General features: G+C 35.5%; 1 protein-coding gene across 1 annotated transcript; it reads left to right on the top strand.

Moving 5' to 3' along the window:
- Window positions 1-13,562: 13,562 nt before the first annotated feature.
- On the top strand, window positions 13,563-17,552 carry COMMD3 (COMM domain containing 3). The gene is made up of 8 exons (XM_004425305.3): window positions 13,563-13,773; window positions 15,104-15,215; window positions 15,321-15,384; window positions 15,483-15,517; window positions 15,881-15,941; window positions 16,034-16,090; window positions 16,184-16,243; window positions 17,184-17,552. The coding sequence occupies exons 1-8, from the start codon at window positions 13,635-13,637 to the stop codon at window positions 17,241-17,243; spliced, it is 588 nt and encodes a 195-aa protein (XP_004425362.1). The 5' UTR covers window positions 13,563-13,634; the 3' UTR covers window positions 17,244-17,552.
- The last annotated feature ends 286 nt before the right edge of the window (window positions 17,553-17,838 follow it).

Below are 17,838 nucleotides of genomic sequence, written 5' to 3'. Positions count from 1 at the left end.
GAAGTTACATTTAATTTTCTTGAAATGTATTTTAATATTGTGTTTAGTGTGTCATTTCCTCTGGTTATAAATGATTTTTAATATTATTGAGAGCAAAACTGATATGCAGTTAACATTTGTATTTATGGCTCCAAACTTGAAAATAAGCATATGATTTGGATAACATGAATTCTCTTTAGTCACCAACAGCCTGGTCCTCAGCCTATACTGACTGGAATTTTTAGATCCCTCCAAAAATTTTGTGATCCTCTCTTTTGACGCTCTTTCTTCTTTGAGGCCCTTGGGACCAATGTCCATGATAAATCAAAGTTCTCAGATCCTAGAGCTGCCAGATTTAGCAATAAAAACATAGGATGCCTAGTTAAATTTGAATTTAAGATAAACAATGAAGAATTTTTTTAATATAAGTATGTCCAATGCAATATTTGGGACAAACTTATATCAAAAAAATCATTCATTATACATCAGAAATTTTAATTTAACTGAGTATTCTATATTTTATACGGCAACCCTCTCTGATTCTGCATTCCTTCTGAGGCACCCTAACCTCTCTAACTCAGGAATCTCTTCTACTGTTATACCTTCTCATGCTATTTTTGCTGACTATTCCCATAGCAGCTCACTTCACACTCAATATATGCCAAAATGAAGCATGACCTCGACCTCTAAAATGGCTACCCTCTCTATCAAGTCATCTCTGTCTGCACTATTGGCATTCTTCTCATCTCTTCAGATAGAATCTTGGGTTCATTGTTGAGTGCCCCTCTCCATCTTTATCTACTTCCAGATATTACTAAGTTCTGTCAATTCCTTCTTTAAAGTGACTTCCAAGTGCTCTATTTCCTCTTCATTTTCACTACCACCACCTCTGCCCTGACTCCCACCTGCTAGATAGTCTCCTTAACTCCAGTCTCCTTCTTTGATCCTGCCTGAATCCTACTCATCTTCCTAAAACACTACTGTTTCATTGTTCTGCTGCTCAAGAACTTATAATTGCTTGTTATTGTCTATTGTATTAAGCACTATAACTAGTGTAAAATCTTTTGCTCTTTGAAGGACAATATTAAGAAAAGGAAAGGACAAGTGACAGTTCTCTCAAGAAAAATTAGATAACCTGAATGTATTATATCCACTTTAAAAATAAATTCATAGCTAAAGACCTTAAAACAAAAAAAACTGCTGGCCCAGATAGCTTCCCTGGTGAATTCTACTAAATATTTATGGAAAAACCAATACTAATTCTACACAAACTTTCCCAGAAAATACAAGGGGAGGGAAGTGAGCATTATCTTGATACCAAAAGGAGACAAAGACATTAGAAGAAGACTACAGACAAATATTCCTCATGAACATACACACAAAATCCTCAACAAAATATTAGCAAACCATATACAACAATACACAAAAAGGATAATGCATCAAGAGCAAGTGGGCTTTACCCCATGAATGCAAGTTTGTTTCAAAATTTAAAAATCAATCAATGTAATTCACAATATCAACAGACTAGAAAAGAAAGACTGTATGGTAATCTCAATAGATACAGAAAAAGGCTTTGAAAAAATTCAACATCTACTTATGATTAAAAAAAAAAACTCCCAGGAAACTAGGAATATAAGGGATATTCCTATGTTCTTCAACCTAAGAAAAGATATCTATGAAAAACCTGCAACTAACATCATAGCTAATGGTGAAAGACCAAACACTTTCCCTGAAGATGAGGAACAAAGTAAGGATGCCCACTTTCACCACTCCTATTCAACATCATACTGGAGGTCCTAGCTGGTGCAATAAGGCATGAAAATAAATTAAAGACATACAGATTGGGAAGGAAGAAAGAAAATTATCCCTTTTTACAGAAGACATGATTTTCTACACAGAAAAATCCCAAATGGAGTCTATAAAAAACCTCCTAGAACTAACAAGTGAGTTTAGCAAGGTAATAGGATATAAGGGCTCTACATAAAATCAATTGTATTTTTATATACTTGCAATGAACAATTAGAAAATGAAATTTTAAAAAGTATCATTTAATATATCACCAAAAAGCATAAAATATTTAGTTATAAATCTAACAAAATATGTGTAAAATCTGTGTACTCAGCTATAAAACATTGATGAGAGAAATCAAAGACAACATAAATAAAGTAGACATATACCATGCTCATGGATTGGGAAATCTTGTCATTTCTCCTCCAAATTTATCTGTAGATTCAATTTGATGTCAATCAAAATCCCAGTAGGCTTTTTTTGTAGAAATCAACAAGCAGATTCTAAAATTTATGTGAAATTTTGAAGCAAACAAAATAGAATTGCCAAAACAATTTTGAAAAAGAAGAGCAAAGTTGGAAAACTCACACTACAAACTACAGTAATCAAGACTGTGTTGATATTGGCAAAGGGATAACATATAGATCAATGTGCCATAGAAGATCCAGAAATAGACCCACATATATATAGTCAATTGAATTTTGACAAGAGTGCAAAGGCAATTCAATGGAGACAGGATAGTTTTTCAGTAAACAGGGCAAAATAATTGAATATTCATATGCAAAAAAACTGCAAACAATTCATATCTCACACAATATATAAAAAGTGACTCAAAATGGAGTACAAACCTAAATGTAAAATCTAAAACTGTAAAACTTCTAGAAGAAAACATTGGTGAAAACCTTTGTGATTTATTTAGGAATGATTTATTAGACACAATACCAAAAGCACAATCCAGAAAATAAAAAATTGGACTTAATCAAAATTTAAAACTTCTGCTCTTTGTTGTTGTTGTGTTTTTTGTTTTTTTTTTCTGGTGAGGATGATTAGCCCTGAGCTAACGTCTGTTGCCAATGCTCCTCTTTTTGATAGGGAAGATTTGCCCTGGGCTAACATCCGTGCCTATCTTCCTCCACCTTATATGTGGGACACCTGCCATAGCACAGCTTGATAAGTAGTGCATAGGTCCGTGCCTGGGATCTGAACCTGTGGACCCCACGGCCGCCAAAGCAGAGTGTGTGAACTTAACCCCTACACCACCAGGCTGGCCCCTAAAACTTCTGTTCTTTGAAAGATACTCCTAAGAAAATGAAAAGGCAATCCACAGAAATATTTGCAAAAACATATCTGATAAAGGACATGTATGAAGAATATATAAAGGACTTTCAAAACTCAATAATAAGAAAACAAATAACGCTATAAAAATGGGCAAAAGATTTGAATTCACACTTCACTAATAAAGATATATAGATGGCAAATAGGCACATGATAAAATGGTCAACATCATTAGTCATTAGGGAAATGCAAATTAAAACCACAATGACATACCACTAGACACCTGTTAAAATGTCCAAAATAACTGATAACACCACATATGAAGAGGATGCAGAGTATAAGGCTGGTGAGAGTGCAATATGATATAGCTACTATGGAAGACAGTTTGGCAGCTTCTTGCCAAGTTAAACATACACATATCATATCACCCAGCAATCCCACACCTCGATATTTATTCAAAGGAAATAAAAACATATGTCTACACAAAATCAGCATGCAAATATTTATAGAGGCTTTATCCATAATATCTAATAACTTGAAACAATCTAAATGTCCATCAACTGGTGAATGGATAAACAAACTGTGGTATATCCATACAATGGTATACCATTCGGCAAGAAGAAGGAGTGAACTACTGATACACACATCAGCATAGCTCAATCTCAAAAATATTATACTTGGTAAGAGAAGCCAGACAGAAAAACTGCAAACTGAATGATTCTATTTGTATGACATTCCAGAAAGGACAAAACTATAGTGAGACAAAGTAAATCAATGGTTGCCTGGGATCAGGGGTAGGTCAAGTATAATGACCGCAAAGGGGAAGAAGGGAAATAGTTGGGATTACGGCAATGCTCTATACGTTGAGTGTGGTGTGGTTACATGACTGCATACATTTGCCAAAACTCATTCAATTGTTTGATACTTTGGAGTTGTAGAGTTTAAACTCCACATTCCAAATTGTGTGTCCTCTGTGCCCTGGTAGGTAAGGGTACTTTGTTTCTTTTTGTTTTAAATTTGCTTCATATTCTCAATCCCTTATGAAACATGTGGCAAAGCAGAAGATTTTCCAAGCAGAGCTAAAAGGAACACAAGTCATGGATCACTCTAACTAGAGTATGAGACAGCAACTCCCTGAAACTAAACAAGACACGTTCCAGAGGAAAATGTGAAGGCATCTTGATTTTGCTCCCAGAGACTGTCTAAAGAGCTGCTAACCAAAGGAAATGATTCAAGAAAAACTAGAACAAGAACCAGTGGGAAGAGAGGGAATGGCCCACTAGGCCTTTTTAAGAGGGAGGTGTTTACAGGTAGGCTGACCATAATGGACACTGGCCTGGATTCTGAGGTTCCTGGGGGGTCAAGAGATGAGGGGTAAGATAATTATTGTCATCAAGGTCTTTGAGGGTATCTTATGACTGTTGCTATTAAAAGAGCTCTGTCAGATTCACTTTAGAGTCCCTGAAATTAAAGAAGTGCTAGGCAGCCCAGAAGGTTTTTATTAAATTTTCTAAGTAGGGGCTTATGTGCTTGGGGTCCTCAACTGGTTACATCATGTGCACAACAGCTGTAAATTTGAATGAAAAAAACCCATGCCAGTAAAAACAAAATTCACAATTACAGAATTACATTATTTGGTTATAACTGCATGCATGAAGCACATGCTAAGGCTGGGCTCTGAATGCTTTTCAAGAGCCATATGAAAGAGATGCCATTATTATTGCCATTTGAGGAAAATGAGACTTAGAGAAAATAAGTCCAAAGTCATAGAACTAGAAGCAGGTGGGATAGGGATGTGAGCCCAATTTCCTCTGACTCCATGCTCTATACTACCTTCACTCATTCAAGAAATATTCTTGACTATCTATCATGTACCAAGTACTTGTCTAATAAAAGGACTGTCTAATAAAAGGACTCTATATAACGACAACAAAGTAAAAAAGTAAAGAAATACCAACCATAAAGATTTAAATCCCATGAGCTTCAGTACTTTAAGAAAGCATTGTGACTTATTTATATAACTTTATAGTGATCCATAGAGTTAAAACAAACATAAACTTTTAAAGCAAAGTTATGAAAATCTCTCTATCAAAAAAATAGAATACATTTCTGTATAAATACCCCCCAAAAGATTTTTATATTCCTTTTCAATAAATCTTGTTATCCTAATCAAATATGTTATTCAGAAAATTGATATTGCACATGAAACTAGAGTTAAACTCTAATCCTCAAATTTGCCATTTAAACTCATATTTCCAAAATAATTATTCAGATAATTATTGAGATATCTTCAAGGAGAAAAAAGAGGGCCAGGGGGCCGGCCTGGTGGTCTACTGGCTTAAGTTTGTGCGCTCCGCTTCGGCAGGCTGGGGTTCACAGGTTTGGATCCCGGGCTTGGACCTACACACCACTTATCAAGCCATGCTGTGCCAGGCGTCCCACATATAAAAAGTAGAGGAAGATGGGCACAGATGTTAGCCCATGGCCAATCTTCCTTAGCAAAAAGAGGAGGATTGGCAACAGATGTTAGCTCAGGGCTAATCTTCCTCACAAAAAAAAAAAAAAAGAAAAAAAAAGAGAGCCAGCCCCAGTGGCCTAGTGGTTAAGTTTGGTATGCTCCCATTCGGCAGCCCAGTTTGGTTCCTGGGCATGGACCAACACCACTCATCTATCAGTGGCCATGCTGTGGCAGTGACCCACATACAAAAAGAGGAAGATTGGCAGCAGATGTTAGCTCAGGGCTAACATCTTCCTCAGCAAAAAAAAAAGTAACAACTATTTTCATTCAAACAATATTGCAACATTATTCCAATACACAAAGTAGCATTATCCACTCTTCTATCATTATATTTACCTAGAATAATCATTTAAATTTTTTTCATAATATAAAACTGCCTGAGATTCTGATGACATTTCAATGTAAAGGTTATCTTTTTTTTTTAACCATCTTAGGGATCATGTTGAATATGTTCAAATATAACCAAGTCTTCATCTTTACACTATTTTCTAAAACTTTAATAAAATAAAGGGAAGCTAAGAGAAAAAGCTTAAGACAAACACAATTAGATTGTCTTTATGCCATTTATGTCAGAGGACAGATACTTCAGGCTTAGCTAAAGATTTCAGTCTGTTACTTTATGACATATGCTCCCTAACCATCCCTCCCGCACCGCCCTCCCCCCCCCCCCCCGCCATTACTTGACAGGATGTTTGCTTGCAAAATGACTACTTTCCTATAGTCACTCTTGATTTTACTATAACAGACTATCATTATGACTCAACTTGAACACTAGTCATCATGGAATGTCATAGTCTCTACAACAGACAAATATTGATCATAGCAACTTTTAGAAACAGAATAAAAGCAAAATGAAAATAAAATTGATTTAAAAGTATTAGTTTGAAAATGCTTTTAGATTTCTAAAAGCACATTAATCATTGGTTAAAATATCTCACAAACATCTGTATTTTAGATTTTTATCTATGTCCACCTTGTTACAAATATAATTTAAGGTAACCTTCAAAACTGCAACATATATAGTAGAATATTATTTTCCTTCTATTACAATTAGCAAGTATAAAATCAATATTTCCAGTATACACTGTTGAAAGAAAGAGTTCTTTGTAAAGAAGAATGCATATTGTCTATAGAAATATATAAAACAAAATATGTATCTCTTTATTGATACCATCGGTCTTACAAAATGATTCTTCATTTCAATTCACAAATATTTTAATTAATTTACTATTTTAACAAAAACAGAAGTTTTCTTAAACCTCTATTGACTAGTCATCTATATACTGTAGTTGGGCCTCATTTAAAATTTTCTGTCACCTTCAAATTTTAAGAAAAGTATATGAAAATTCAGAGTTTTCCTAGGCCTCATTTGCCCTCATATTTTCATCTACATTGCTATTCTTTATCAAATTTCTTCTCATTTCTTGGTCTATAATTTATAGAGCACTGCAAGTCAGATAAAAGTTGCCAATTATCTGATTAATTTTGATTTAGAACGCTGTTGCTTCAAATGATCCAGGCCTATATCCTTTAGCACAAAATAAAAAGAGAGTTGAGTGATAACCCAGATACTGGTAACTCAGGTCCAAGTTTCTAATTACATGGACTAAACTGACTATATTAATACAATTCTCCCTTTAACCCTGTTGCTAGCCTTTATTTTCTTGGTATTTTATGACATTAAAATGATTTTATAAACCTTGCTCCCCAATCCCTTTCCATAAAATACAGATTAAAATGCTTACACCAAGAAATGTAATTTTGAAAATAAGACTTGAAAGAGTTAGAACAACTATATTTATGTTTAACCTTAATAAAACAATCAAACAAAAGCTTAGGGCGAAAAAAACTGAGTCTATGGGGGGGAAAAATGGAAAAGTTGCATCCATTTCATTGGTGCTTGTTTTAAAAAAATCTACAAAATTACTTTCTGAGCATTTACCATGGTGTGAAAATCAGTTATGTATAAACTACTTAAAGGATTTTCTGAATATTCTATCCATGTAAAAAATGTAAGTGAGAGAATTGAACACAATTATTCTACTTTTAAAGTATTTTTAGACTGAATTTTGCATAAAATTGTTTCAATTCTATGTTTTATTTTTGACAAGGGAGATAAAATATAAAATATGTATTCTCTTGAAAATAACACATTCAAAACAACCATAATTAAAATGCTAAATTCTTAACCAGTATTATTTAAAACGTCATACGTATTTCAAAATATTAAAACACTTTTCCCTAGGCCTTTCTTTGCCAGGTAATCTCTTTTTAAATATTAATTTTGGTGTAAATGTTTACTTTAAATGAGTTAAAAGTATATTTTGTATAGTTTTTTTAGTGTTTGTAGTGTATTTAATTCAGATCATGAATTCTTATACATAGAACTTCCATTCTGAAATGATTTATTTAATAAGTGATGCTCAGATCTTTCATTTTATAAGCGAGTACAGATTACTGTTACCTGAATTTTAGTCTATAATATATTCCCTTCATTTTTTTCTGTTTCCATTTCTCTTCTTAAAATTATATTCCTTTGAACAAAATAAATATGAATATTTGTACATTATTTAAATTTCAAAGTTTAATATGTAAAAAAGCATGCTCTCAAAATACAAGCTTGTAAAAATTATTGGTTTTAGACAATAATATTCTGTAGAGTAGGCTCATTGGTTCCATTTTTTTGCTGGAATTCATGAATCTGACCAAAACTCCAATTTCTGAGGTGTGAGAAAATACAGTGTTAGAATAGAGATTCCAAAACCAGAAGCCAAAAGGAAGGGAATCTGTTAGATATTCTCTGTTGTGGTAGTCTAAATATAGGATATCTTGAAACGAGTTACATTCTGGACATGACAGATGATCTTCCAGTTCATTTTGAGCATTACTGTGGGGCTTAGTTGAATTCAGTGAAGCTAAGAGAATCTTGCTGTAATGGACTGTGTCAGAGAAAATAAACAGTAAATAAGCTTTCTGTGATATTTCTCCTGATGAAGGGAAAAATTATCCTCTCTCCCTCCCTCCTTTCTTCCCTCCTTTCCTCCCTTCCTTCTTTCCTTCTTTCTCTTTTCTCTCTCTCTCTCCTTTCTTCCTTCTTTCTTTCAAAAAGTATTCAATCTCTCTCTTTAAAAATATACTAACAACTTAAGGACAGTCTGCATACATATGGAAGAATTAATTAGATATATTCATCAAAGTAACCTTGTTTCAACGTGTCCCTGATTCACTTTCACTGCCTTATAGCTAAACCATGGCTCATTCTGGCTGATACCAGGTCAATGACATAGCAAATCGAAGTGATAATCTTTATAATTTAAGTAGAGAAAAAAAATCAACCTGCTGTTGAGGGAGAAACGGTGCTTATTATCTGAACTGTCTATCTGACAGAATTTATTGGATAATTGGCAGCTCCTAATTTTCATATCACTTCACTCGAAAAGTAGATATAAATTATGTGATTTAAGGAGTAAACTTGCTTTTTATAATCCATACAAAAGATAACTAAATTGTAATCATTTAAATCACTTACTGAATTTAAGGGTAAATTATTTGTTTTTATTTGTCTCTGTGGAGAAATTCTAAGGCACATAAATCAACCTGTTCTTTTCTTATTAAATGTAATATGGAGTATGATTGCTTTCTTTGCTCCACATTACCTTTAAATTAAAATTTGCCTTCATCCCTTGGCAAACTGCATTTGTTTATTTCGTTTTCGTTTTAAAAATCAATTCCTCATTTCTTCCTGGCTGAAGACTTCATAATTTTAGTCTGTACGACTCAGATATTCCCATGTGACATTAGTTGCTTTTCTTCAAAATAAGGGATCAAACTTTCTAAAGGCAGCCCTAAAAATGAGACATGACTCCTAATATGCATAAAATCTTTTCAAAACTATAGACTGGTTAGATACAAAGATTTGATATTTAAAATTATCATTTGATTCTTATGTATATTCCTTTAATGTTACAGAGTTATCTTATTCTGACTCAAGTAGCTAACAAAATCATGGCATGACACTCTTGATGATAGCTCCCAAATTTCACTTCAGAAATTCAAGAGTAGTCTCCTTTTCCTATTTGCAAAGTTTAACAAAATTATAGTTTCCTAACTTTAGGAACTGCTTTGAGATTTATCTTTTTAAGAAGTTCAATTTCTTAGCAGTGTGATAATGTAACCTGTTAAAACTTAGATTGAAAATATTTAATTTTGCTTATTGTTATACCACATTTTGAAGCTTATATTTGATAGTTCCCTGATACAACTATTTGAAAATGAAATTTTTAAAATGGTACTAAATGATGAAATATTACTTAAATACAAATTGTACCATTTAGTCTAAATGTTTTGAATAAAAGTTTTGAAGAAAAATTTCAAAACACTCATGCAAAACCGTAAGCATAAATTTTCTAAGTGTTTTAGAGAATACTGTCTCATTGATTTTCATTCCTCTAGTTCCAGTTTCTTTAATGTAACTAGCATTTCACTTTCCCTCACGTATTAAGGCACTAACCCCAACTGAAATGAATTTGGGTTTTATCTACACGTCCACATATACAATGTAAGCTATATTACGTGAGGAGGGAAAAAAGGTTATATTTGCCTATATTAATTATTGTAGCAATGACCATTTATAAATTATTAGGGATTGGATTATATTTTTAATTTGAAAATAAAAGCTCTGTTGTCTCCTCTGAATATTCAAGTGGTCTGTTTGACAATGTATGTGACATAAGACTCAATTTCAAATCACTGAACTCTGTGATCATGAATGTGCAAAAACTTGACCATTCAAATTCCAAGTTGCAATCTATGCCTCACCAAGTTAATTAATAAAATAAAAATGTATACAGATTTTGTAAACCTCACTGAAATAATTTTGACCTATACTCTCAAATGTCATGTATAACTAAGTATTCCTCTCAACTGTCCATTTGTGGTTAAAATAGCTTTAAACTAATAAATTCTATTTTCATTAATATTTATCTCAAAGCTTTAAGATCACTAACCATCAAAGAATCAGTAGTAGGGGGCAGAGAGAAGATGGTTTCTTGTGTATAGGTAATTTTTAATTGGTTTTAACTTTCTTCTCTTTAGAAAATGAGCAGGTATTCCATGGGCAGTGGTAAAATAAAACTCTGCTAGAACACACAGAACGTATGCCAGTGAAAACTTCTGGATTCTCATGGGCACTTAGGCATATTGGCTTTTTTTCCCCCTTCCCATGGATCTTCAAGGAACTCTTTAATCTAAAAGAATACTTTCTTTCAGCTTTCTTTGCAAAATAGAAAAGTACTTAAGCAAAAGTACTTATACAATCTAAAAAAGAATACTAGAAAATATTTTACTTCATAAAACTAACAAATGTACCAAGGAGGCCTTTGGGAAAAGCTGACCACATAGATCCTGTAAATGCCCCAGCACGTTTTAATTGTACTCACAGTGCAGGGGTGAATATTAAATTGGTTTCAAAAAAAAAAATTAACCAGCTCAAAGGATACAATGTATTTTAAAACGCTCTAAAACATTGTTTAAAATGATACTTTCTAATTCTTTGAATAATTTCTAGATTCTCAAAAAGAAAAACAAATTATTAGCATTGTCTATCTTAACATTTTGCAGTTTAGAAGGAAAAACATATTATTAACATGAAGATGTTTGAATATCTATTTTATTTTCAGCTGCACATAATTGTTATTTAAAAAGACTCTTTGAGGCCAAATTTAGTCTATTGGCTTTGAGCCTGCAGAATTTTGTAAAGTCTAGTGAAAGCTCTAATGTTTTCAGTGATCAAAGCAAAAATTGTAAAGCTATTTTTCACACTTTCAGAAACTGTTCATACATAGTTTTTCTAATAATATAAAATACATTGATTTTATTGCTACAACTATGAAAGTCTACATCTGGGTAATCATGCCTTTTAATGATCATACTTCAATGTATTTCAATGGCTTACTTGTCAAAAACACACATGTTCTGTCTACATTTAAACAAATACTTAATCCTGTGCCTCCTTCAAAGGGAGTTGAAATCAATGTACCTACAGTAGAGAAATTCAGTTTTTCTAGTATCAGAAAACATTAAGGTTAAAATTTTTGTGTGAGCTGAAAATGGACCCATCACTTGGGCCTAATACATAAATATATTTAGGCACAAGAGGACAAATGCCCTGTAAGAGAAAGTACTTACATATGTACAAGAGAGTAACAGGACAGCTGTTATGGAAACAATCCTTGTGAATTTCCTAACTTTTATGTCCACAAGCTCACAACCATTTAATTGTATTTACTTGCCTCTTTTAAAATAACACCTTAAAATCTATGCTCAAGCATTAATGCTTTCTTTTTCGACACTAAACTGAGTATGATTACAATTATCAACTCAAATTCTGTTAGAGTATGAACAATCAATGTTAAGCAAGGTCGTAAAATATTTGTGTAATAAACATAGTGAGCTTGGGTGTTGTTAATATTGTTTAACATTTACACAACTCTGCCCTGTAAAATATCCCCTATGTAAATCAGATATCTGGAAATGTTTCAACTGACGTTTTACTACTGATGAGAAACAAGGAGTTTAGAAAGAAAATGAGAGATGGGAAGAAAAGATGAACATGATTAATAGGTGTTTGTTTCCTAAAGACTGTAGGGAGACTCAAATCCTTCACTGCTCCTATATGCTCACCCAAAGTGAAGAGCTAGTTCACATGCCTTTCAAAGTTTTCAAAGGAGACCTGAGTAGTTACTCAATCTGTTACTGATGCTAAATTAGTCCATTTGCGTCCTGTTGTGAAATCAGGTGCTCTCTATGTATGGGTGCAAGGTTGAATGTTGACTGTATTCATTACAAACAATAGGTTTTCAAATCAGCACCTAAATTATGCCCAGAAAAGTGTTTCATGTTGAATATTTCAAATAGTCGCTCCCGAAGACTAAAACATCCTTTTCTTTATCCCTCCCCTCCACCTAAAGAACTTGCATTTTGACTTTTTAAATTCTTTTGATCAAAAATGCATAATCTACTTTCCTTCCCGTTTTTTTTTTTTTTTTTTTTTTTTAAGAATCACGCTTGTTCTCCACCTTCGTAGAAATATAAAGGGGAAGTTAAACTTTATACAATGTTTGAATCTTTAAAGTTATGAGTATCCAAAACAATAATTCACTTCTAATAAAGCTCTTGCCATTCGTCTTTTACTAAGATAACTGTCTGATATAAATATATGAAGATTTTTTTTGAGTAATTAAAACTGGACCCATAGATGTAGTGAGTACAGCAGCACAAAATTTGTATCAGTTTGCTTTTGAAAGGTATTTATTTGCAGCGGCATATAAAAATTTTAATTCTCTCAGGTATGTTCGTGAATAATTTATTAATCCCTCAATTGTTGAAGTGCAGTACGTACACATGCGCACTGTATGGATGTGTATATGTGTGTATATACACACCCCTCCATGCAAGAAGGAATCAATTGCCGTATTCCAGAAATGACAATGAGAAAGGAAAAATAATTACATAATTAGATGTCTACAGTTTCACTCAGTGCTGAGGGGTTAAGCTGTTGAGTAAAAAAAAAAAACCCCAAACCCAAAAAGCAACCAGTTGCCTTAAATTGGAGCGTCCCGCAGGCTTTCGCGCTGAGCGAGGAGCGGGGCAGGCGCAGTTTTCGGGGGATGTGGGGGCGGGGATCGCGACACCTTCCAGCGCCTCCCGAGGGGGTCCTTCAGGGGACGCTCCCGCGGACCCCGCAGGCGCGGGTGACAGTCCGAGGTGAGCGCCGAGCGGCCGAGAAGCACCGAGCGCGTCCACAAAGCGCCCGGGGCCGCCCCTCTCGCGGAGGCGCGGCAGCTCTGGCGGCGGGCGCAGAAGGGAAGGCTGGACGGCAGCGGCGGCCGGCGGGCGGCGGGGGGCGGCGGGGGGCGCGGGCCGGGGCGCGGACGGAGAGGCCAGCAGGGAGGCCTCGGGCGGGGAGGCCCTCAGCCCGCGCCGCCGCCCGAGCCGCGTGCGCGCGCGGCCGCATCAGCTGAGCGCGCGGCGCGCGTCACGTGGTGCGCGTGTCGAAGGTCACGGCGCGCTCACAATGGAGCTCTCGGAGTATGTGCAGAAAGGCTTCCAGATGCTGGCCGATCCCGGCTCCTTCGACTCCAACGCCTTCACGCTTCTCCTCCGGGCGGCTTTCCAGAGCCTGCTGGACGCCCAGGCGGACGAGGCCGTGTTAGGTAAGCCGCTCGGCTCTGAGCTGGATCGGCCTGGGTGGCGGGGCGCTCGGAGAAGAGGAGCGAGCCCGAGCAGGAGGGGAAAGCCCCGGGAAGAGGAAGTCTCCGGGCTCTGCCCTTCGCTCCGGACGGAGTGTGGGGTTGTGGCTCTGCCTGCACCCGGAGCGGACCCTGAGCATTGTTCTGTCCCCACTTGGCACCTGCACACAGCCAGCTACACGTTCCCGGCCTGATTTCCCCTCCCAGTCTCTTTGTTCCTTTGTAAAGCCCGTGTTCAAGTCTTGTTTGTGGCCTAAAATTCTAAGATTTTCAGCCTTGTCTGAGGCAAAGGCTGTTTGACACTTGGACTTCATCAGGGGGGCTCCCTGCAAGGAAAGCTTTCAGTCGTGGGCTGGCAGAAGTTTTAGAGTCTGTTTCCAAAGTGTAATTACTAAGTTAAATAGTGTTGACATTTTCCAACTTAGAGAATACCCCAAGTTCCTGTGATCACTCCCACACTCTAGTTCAATATGTTTTGCATAGGTTCCATGCCTAGAACCTTAAAATATAGTACACAATGTTTTGTTCCGCACCAGTGACCAGGAGGCGAGTCTCCTTTAAGTGGTCCGGTCAGTGATTGCGGAGTGCGGTGTGAGTATGGATTGAAGGCATATTTTAAGACAGATCGCTTTTAGATAATTTTCTTAAATATAAATATCCCAACAATTCAAATTTTTGTTTTTTCTGTAGTTTCGTGAACTAAACACTTGTACAAAAAAAGTATGAAAGTGGAAGTTCTTTAAACGAAAATAGGAACCACCACCTGGGTTAATCTCAAAAAAAGGATGGCTGTCAAAACCTGAAAATATTTTGAAAATTGTATTTTATATTCTGAACTCGTGACCCCCCCCCATGTATTAATGTCCAAGGAGCCAGTTACCCTAAAATTAATCAATATTTGAGAGGGAAAGTTTATTCATTCTTAAATTTACACCATGTAAAGTATCTTCTTATTTTCCCCTGAATTTACTCCATCCATCGTTAGAATGACCACTGTATAGTTACTTTTTCTTTGGGACTATAATATTTTTTAAACAACAGTAAAAATGTTAAGGCAAAATAAGAGAAGGTAATTGAGACCAGGTAACAGCAGAATTATTGGTGTGTGCTCTTGATTGATTTGCCATTGACCTTGTTGCTTATCTCATTTACTTATAATTGCCAGTCCTTACAGTGGAATTCTTGTTGTTATCTTGTTAAAGGGAGTTTTTACCCAAATTAAAATATCCTTTTTAGAAATATGACTACAGAGAATTTATCATCACAGGCATCACTGGCAATTAATTTATTTTAGATCACCCAGACCTGAAACATATCGACCCAGTGGTTTTAAAACATTGTCATGCAGCAGCTGCAACTTACATACTGGAGGCAGGAAAGCAAAGAGCTGACAAATCAACTCTAAGGTACAGGATTTATTTAAATATCCATTTATTTTCAAATAGTTCCTTTATGATTCCAATTTCAGTTTTTAGAATGGAGACTAAACTTTGGCTTTTTTTTTCCTTTAGCACCTATCTAGAAGACTGTAAATTTGATAGAGAGCGAATAGAACTGTTTTGCACAGAATATCAGGTTACTTACTTAAAGTTTTTTTTTAATTAACAATTACTATTTTTCTTCTACTCTGTTTGCAAAGATGTATTTTCTTTCTTTCTTTTTTTCCCCCCCAGAATAATAAGAATTCCCTAGAAATCCTACTGGGAAGGTAGGTACTGTATAAGGTGTCAAGCTGAGCCACTTTTCAATTGCAGGTATGAATGGAAGTGCTAGTGTGAAACAAAACAGGGCAAAAAACAGGGATCTTGATGAAAAGAAAAGGGGCCAAAGGGCAAGTGAAACAATTGATGTTAAGTTAATGTTTTTAAAGGTAAAGTTTATTGAGATAATTTTTAAAATGCTCTTTTACTATTCAGAACTTGAAAATAAAGTTTAACAATGTTTTAAAATTCAGAATGGATTAAAATTGTGTATGGGAGGGAGGTGGAAGGTAGACACCATTCTTGGTAAAGATAAAAACTGAAAATTTTTCTGTAGATATTATGTACAACATTATCATTGTATCTTTCAGTATAGGCAGATCTCTCCCTCATATAACTGATGTTTCTTGGCATTTGGAATATCAGATAAAGGTAAAGTTTAACAAACTGCTCTCTAGGGGGATTTAGGGAACTTTTTAAAAAATAGAGTTAAAGACTGAAATGTATGTATTGTGTTATTTTAGACCAATCAACTTTATAAGATGTACAGACCTGCATATTTGGTGACCTTAAACGTAGAGGTATTTATATATAAGCCCTGTCTAAAAATTAAATATGTAATGAAATTTAAAATTTCCTTGATTTAAATAAACAGCATTTTTTTTCTTCCTTAGAACACTGATTCCCAATCCCACCCAGAGATTAGTTTTAGTTGCAGCATGGAACAATTACAGGTACAGTATTAGGATATGTGAATATGGCTATCTTTTTATAGAAGTTTAATTGAGAATTATGCTTATGGAAAGTTCAAAAGAAAAATAATCTAGCCATGTGTCAGTAGATAATGAAGGTTGATTAAGGATTTAATGGGAAGGGAGCTTCAAAAGCAATTTTAATGTAGGCTTCACTTTTGAAATTAAGATTTTACTAATAGAGAATTGATCTATATTTGCTGTTCCCTCCCATTAGAAACACTTCTCAAGTGTAGTGTTGATGTAAATTCCTTCTATTTGTGATGAGTTTGATCCAATAGGACAAAGCAAAATTAAGAGCATGTCTTTGAAAATGTCTTCTTTAGTTTCAGAAATTGAATTAAACTTTCAAAACAGGGTTTCCAAACAGTGGTTTTAAATGACTTTTTATAAAGGAGGGAGTATACATAAAATTCTGTAACTGTTTATATTGCCAATGTAAGACTGGGGACATTCCAAACTACATTGATTAATGGACATGACAACGAATTTATTTCTTACCACCTAAAAAAATGAAGATCATTACTTAAAATTTTGATGAAATTGGATTTTTCAAAAGGCATCTCCTGCAGAGTTGTTTTAATGTAACCATTAATCAAACTTTAAACTTTCAGAAAATGTGAACACAGCATAATCTTTGTTAGATAACTTGAGAAATTTAATTTGATACCCCTTGCCTGTTTAAGAGGGTTCGGTTAGAAATCATATTTCAAGTCTGAGGGCAAGTAGCCCATTTGAAGGTGAGATATTCTAGAGGAAAAGCTTCTTTTGACCAATAGTGGTTTGTCAAAGGTTAAAATCCTCGTGAATTTTAATCTTGTTTAGAAAGTGCCTCCCGACTTTTTTCTTGCATCTTTCTCAAACTGGGCTACTTCTTTCTTGTGTTTTATCCTAAAAACGTGGCATTATATACGTCTTTTAGGACTTAGTGGGGAAACTTAAAGATGCTTCGAAAAGCCTGGAAAGAGCAACTCAGTTGTAACTTGGGGAAGTTAACGCTCCGCCCGGGTCCAGAGGAAGACCAGGAACACCTTGCCATCGTCCGAACAATCGTTGATGCGAGCTGGATGTCCTCCTTTTCAGTAGACAACCTTTTTCCTTTTGGACTTACGCCACTCATCAGTTTTGACACTTTATTTTTTTGCACTTGTGAAAGGGTTGAGGGAAATTCTAAGTATTTGACTCATCTTTAGTATTAACTGCACATTGATCTCATTTTGATCTTTTTCAAGTCTAACAAAAGGAAGTAGACGGTATTACACTGTGAATAAATAAGTTGTTCCCACAAAAAGAGTGGTGAGAGTGTGTTTGGATTTGAGTTTGTGTGTTAATTATTACTTTGAAGACGTAGATACAATTAGCGTTAACTTTTAACAATCGCCTTTTCTCTGGATTAAAGTTAAACACGGGGAAAGGAGGCGATCTCGGGGTTTGTGGAAGACTCCGGCTTCGGGACTTGGGGAGGGAGCGCGGTGACCCCGCGGCGGGAGCCGGCCCGTCCCGTTACCTGCGCCCGAGGGCTCGCCCGCAGCCGGACCCTCGCCGCGGGGCCCCGAGGCCCGGGCCGCCAGCCCCCG

The sequence above is a fragment of the Ceratotherium simum genome, chromosome 32 (assembly GCF_057802395.1).
Source record: "Ceratotherium simum simum isolate JZ-2026a chromosome 32, ASM5780239v1, whole genome shotgun sequence".
Classification (NCBI taxonomy): Eukaryota; Metazoa; Chordata; class Mammalia; order Perissodactyla; family Rhinocerotidae; genus Ceratotherium; species Ceratotherium simum.
The sequence above is the reverse complement of the archived record's forward strand: the minus strand, read 5'-3'. Positions and strand labels throughout refer to the sequence as shown.